The following is a 5,222-nucleotide window of genomic DNA, read 5'->3' as shown; positions in this document are numbered from 1 at the left end:
ATGACAGATTTTCTAACACTAAAAGTTGTCAACTTTAACAATTAATATCTCGCTTCGCGAGACAGAGCTGCGACTTTGACCGAGGAAAAAGTTGTTTCTCGTTAAAAAAACGCATCAAATGAGATTAATTTTATTGATTTTGGAGGTGGGGCAGCTATACTGAAGAATTACCATATATTTATTATTTGTATCCTTTCTCAGCCTGTATTTCCGAAACTATTTGAGTCCGGCCCTGATATGTATATATGAAATGACTCGGGAAGACATCCCAAACAACACATTTAAAAATAAAGCAAATCGGAGAGGAAGCCCCTTTTATGCATAATTACCCATTTTTTTTCTATCGGTGCAGAATGACAAGACAGAAGAAAAAGAATTATGAACACCTGAAATTAGCACGAAAGAACTTGAGCGCAAAGTGTCTGCGCCTGATGCGAATAATGTGAAGTCACTTTGTAACACACAGTTGCGTGGCAGTAAATGTCTCCGTTAATAAATTTTGCGGTCGCTTTATGATTAGCAACTGCATAAATATTTATAATAAATAATACGAGGGAACTTTATAATTGCGATATTAAATTTTCCCCGATATTCGATATAACCGTACACGTTCGACGGCCGTAATCCCGCGTCGACACCAGCGGTGCCGTCAAAGACCGTGTACATACACGTTAAAAGAAGCGTACGGTGTCCATTTGAATACAAACCACAACTACGGTTACCGCGCGCAAGGCAGTAAAGCGAATTGCAACACGTATACCGCGTATGGGCAAAGGAAGGCTTCCCCGTTCGTAATTTATGTTCTTGCTCTTAATGCGCTACTAGCAATGATTAAAACGTAATTTCCACGGATAGGAAGAAATACGGCGTACTTGCGTTTTCCTTCGCTTTGATTTACGGCGCTTTATTTTTCCTCGTCATGATTTATACCGGCGATCGTTCTCTCGCGAAACACGACGTCCGATTCACTCCACGCTTTATCGAATAAAATCTAACAGCATCCGCACGCACGGGCGATTCCTTAGAAACCCAGCGTCACATTGTTCAAGTGCGGAGAGCGCGCTTTCAGTTTGTATCAAAAGCGGATTTCAAAAGTTACATTTTCACTGCTCCGAGACATTATTTTGTACAAATCTTATTAATCGCCGACTCTCAAAGTATCAATGCTCAAACAGACTTACCCCGCAGCACGCAGGAACCGGTAACTCTTCGTCCGCGGGCTCTCTCGGCGCGTTTCCCTCTTCCCTCGCGATGATCGTCGACTCCGAGTTGAGATCCGTCGCGTTCTCGGTTACCTCCGGCACTTCTGCTATCAACGTGTCGCTCGAGTCGCACTTGTTCAGATTCGTGTCCTCCGTCGTCAGTGTCTCGAGCGAGACCGCCGCGTCCTTTTTCACCTCATCGCGGAAAGGCTCCGGTGCCCTCGTTGGGGTTTTCCCGTCCGAGACGGGCTGCTCCGGATTCGCGTCTCCCGCGGCCTCGTACAGAGACGTCCTGCTTCTGCCAAGATCGGCCCGACGGTCCTCCTCCAATAGCCTGGTGAGAGCCTCGCGCGGGGTCTCCTCAAGGTTCTCGCCTCTCGAGAAATTCTCCTCGAGCGTTTCAGGCGCGGGATCTTCGGCGGGCTCGGCGTCGCGGGCCGCCCCCTCGAGTCTCTCTTCGGGGAATTCCGTGTACTTCTCCGGAGGCTCGTCACGATCCTCCTGCTGACTCGCGCAGGTTGGAACGTCCTCCAAGTACCACGAAGTGCAGTTCTCCTGGCGTCTCTTCTCCGTGACGCTCTCATCACCTTTCGACAACGCGCCCTTGCACTTCTTCAGGTAGCTCTTCACCTTCTTCGTCTTGCTCTTCCTGGTCTCCTGGCTGCGCGGCAAAGTGTTGTCCACGGTATCGCTCGCGTCCGCGGATATTGCTTCCGCAGGCGGTTTCGATTGCGCTTTCTCGGAACTATGCGCGTCTCTCACCTTGGGGTCGGCGGTATCGTCCAAGAGGACGCACGGGCCCTGGTGATCAGCAGCCAGGGTCCACGTCTCTTCCTTCTCCGGCGGCCGGCGGTCCGCCGGTATCACCTACAACGAGAACAAATGTACGTTATTCCCGAGGAAGATTAACATAAAAACAATTAAATTCATCTAGGTTCTTTAATCGCTCGCATTCTCCATTGTCGTTACGTCTATCATCGTAAATCTAGCGAATCGGTGGCGCACAATTTCCCACAATACATTCGCGTCTCGCGACAGATCAATTTACATAATCGGAGCTGAAAAAATGCCGATTGCGCGCGATATAAGACTTGCGTCAGCCTGAAGGCGAGCTGTGCGATACGGCGCGACCGGTCACTCGATCGCTTTCATAATAACCCGTTAAATCGGCCAGATACAACTGTGTCGGCGGCGATCGTTGTTCGACCAGCCGCCGTAAGACGCGACGTAAAACAATAGGCTTGTAATAAATATCGACGAGAAACGACGACGACAGCGGCGGTGTCGCCGTTAGCTAATATCAACCCTAAGCGGCGCATAACGATGACACTTTACGCCGCGGCTACGCGAGGCGTGCGCCCATAATACCACCGGGAATACAACTTCCTCCCGTAATATCTCCGATTTCATAATGCGCCGAGCCCCTTGGTTTCCTGCTCTCTGAAATACGGCGATGCGCCGCTCCCGAGGACGTGAGTCATCGCGCGCGTGAAACGCGAATGTAAAGTGCTCCAGCTACCTCCCCTGCTCGCACTGCTAAGGCACGAGATAACCGAGAGGTGGGATCGGAGTCCCTCGCGAGTATAATAAGAGCAGAAGAGGCGGTCGTGGATATTTGTGACGATCGTATCGTTAAAAAAAATATATACTCTCTCTAAGAGTCAATCATTATCACTGAAAACAGTCGTAAGTACAGCACTGAATTATTCAGCGAATCAGTGATAATCCACTGATTACCCGAGTCGAAATTTTTTTACTATTTTCACATTTTTAAGGATAATATACACCTACATAGACCAGCAATATACTTTGATGACATTATATTTTTTACTCCTCCCTTAATGGCTGCTCATTCGAAACTGTTTAAAAATTAATGAGTCTGTGGCAGTAAATTCATAATGTCATTTCTGAAATTATTACGATGAAATTATAAAGATAAATAAATCAAATTTGTTTTGTTAAAAATGATTGGTCATCGATAAATGCAAGTACAAAGCAAGTAATAAATGCATTTCTATCTTCTTGCAGCTTTCGTTTCTTGCAAACTGTGACTCTCTAGAAGCGCTTAATTAACTATTTTTACGTATGATTCAGCAGAACCTTGACAATGACGTGATCATTCATTTCGCGGAATCTGCGAAATAGATGATCACGTCACTGTCAAGGTTCCGCGATCCCATCTTCAGGCTTCCACGTAAGCGCGCGAAAGTTGCAGACGAATATCCGTTCCCGAGTAAACCTCGGCCTAGCGCTAGGTTTGCATGTTTTTGCGGCGGGCAAAAATAGCCGAGCGCGAGCGGATCGACAGCGGCCAGAGCTGGTTTTATATCGTTCTCTGCGAGAGGAGGGCCTGCGAGAGGCCCGGCTGGAGATCGAATCTCCGCGATGATGCGATAGCGAGATGAGGCGTGGGAGCGGAGTCGGGCTAATCTTTCGTGCTGCGCGAGCAGCTCTCATTCGGAGCGCGTGTCTCCTCCGTCCGCTCTTGTGCCATCAAGAGGGAAAGTTCCCTCGAGTGGCTGGTCGTGTGCCTTTCCTCGCGCGTCGCGGCTGGAAAAAGCGCGCGCGAGGAATAAATCGAGAGCGCGATAGAGAACAGCGAGCGAAGCTGTACACACTGTGCCGCGCCAAAACGGCCAAAAGGACACGGTCGGTTATCCCTTCGCTCCCACCCTTCCTCCTCCTTTCCTCGAATACGCTACGCTCAGAAGCGTGCTCGGCGCTTTAATCAAATTATTAACCGACCGGTGCTTTCCCCTCCCTCGTAAATTTTACTCTCGTTTTCTCCGTGGCGCGACCGTTAGGTACTTTATTACAATGAGATCCAAACCTATTAGAGAAACTCGGAACAACCGGACGCTGACTGGCTAGATGGTTAAATGAGTCGATCGACGGCTCGCGCTAACTGCCTCGGCAACCAATAATAATTACTCTTTTCTCTATGCCCCGGCTGTATATACGTACACACGCGCGCGTACGTCATGTACGCCATTACTCATTTTCTTTCTTGATATACGTGAAATCGGCGCGCGTATTTCGCGTTGCGTCGTGCTCCGCTGTCGGGCTGAATTGCCATAACGGCTGAGCTACGGATAAGAGATGTGCATATGTAATTGTACGATACGTGTATCGCGCGCGCGCGCGGCTGTGTTTGCGCGGAACCCGCTCAAGAAACGGTCGTTTGTAGCCTACGGTAGTCTCGGTAACGAGAAGTCGCCAATCGTCGATACACGGCCGCGAATAAATGGCTGCGATAGCGGGCACGTACGATCGCTGTGCAACGTCAAGGAAAGATATCAGCAGACGTAAACGTGGCTAATTACGCAACGAGCACTCGAGCGCACAATGAAATATGTCATCGCGGAGCATTACGAAATGGGCTTCTGTGAGAAGCACTTAACCCGCGACCGCGCGCGATTCGTTAGCGCCACGTGGAAAGAGTACGACGAAAAAAGAAATTCGGGAAAGAGACCAAGTCCGTATCTCTGGACTGTCCCTAACTTTTAAATGTCCAACGACTAAATACTAAATTGCTTACGAGAGCCAATCAGGATTTAAGCCAACGGCACACGAGACTATTTTCCCTAGCGGATCGCTTACGAGAGCCAATCAGGATTTAGCCGCAAGAGTCACCTAATCCAAAGCCAACGGCACAGGATGCTACAGTCGTCTGTTTTACCGACACATTCGAATGTAGTTTTTGCGCTGCTGAATCTTTTTATTAATTTTTATGCCTAAAATAATACCAGGATAAGTTGCGGACCGCATAGCAGAACGTTTTTATACTTGAAACACTCGGGTCAGAAGTCTAATGAGAAAGATATTGGTATTTGAAATTTTCAATTTTTTAATCGTGAGCAATTTGAATTTGGCTTTATAAAATTACAAAATTCTTCCACGCGATTACAGTACGCGTAAAAACAAAGCGGGGGGTTCACGACTTTATATAAAAAACGAAGAAAAATTAAAAATATCGCTTTATAAGTAATTGTGGTTAGGCTTCACATGCTGATATTTTTA

General features: G+C 47.9%; 1 protein-coding gene across 1 annotated transcript in view; it reads right to left on the bottom strand.

Annotated features, from left to right (window-relative positions):
• The window catches only part of LOC105559402, a 47,451-nt gene that overhangs the window by 31,999 nt on the left and 10,230 nt on the right, over positions 1 to 5,222 (bottom strand). Inside the window, exon 2 of the mRNA XM_012007658.1 lies at positions 1,182 to 2,069. Coding sequence (XP_011863048.1) covers positions 1,182 to 2,069 — 888 coding nt within the window. The remainder of the gene's footprint in view (positions 1 to 1,181; positions 2,070 to 5,222) is intronic.

The sequence above is a fragment of the Vollenhovia emeryi genome, unplaced genomic scaffold, assembly GCF_000949405.1.
Source record: "Vollenhovia emeryi isolate VEMERY1.0 unplaced genomic scaffold, V.emery_V1.0 DF939275.1, whole genome shotgun sequence".
Lineage (NCBI taxonomy): Eukaryota > Metazoa > Arthropoda > Insecta > Hymenoptera > Formicidae > Vollenhovia > Vollenhovia emeryi.
This window is presented reverse-complemented; position numbering and strand designations above follow the sequence as displayed.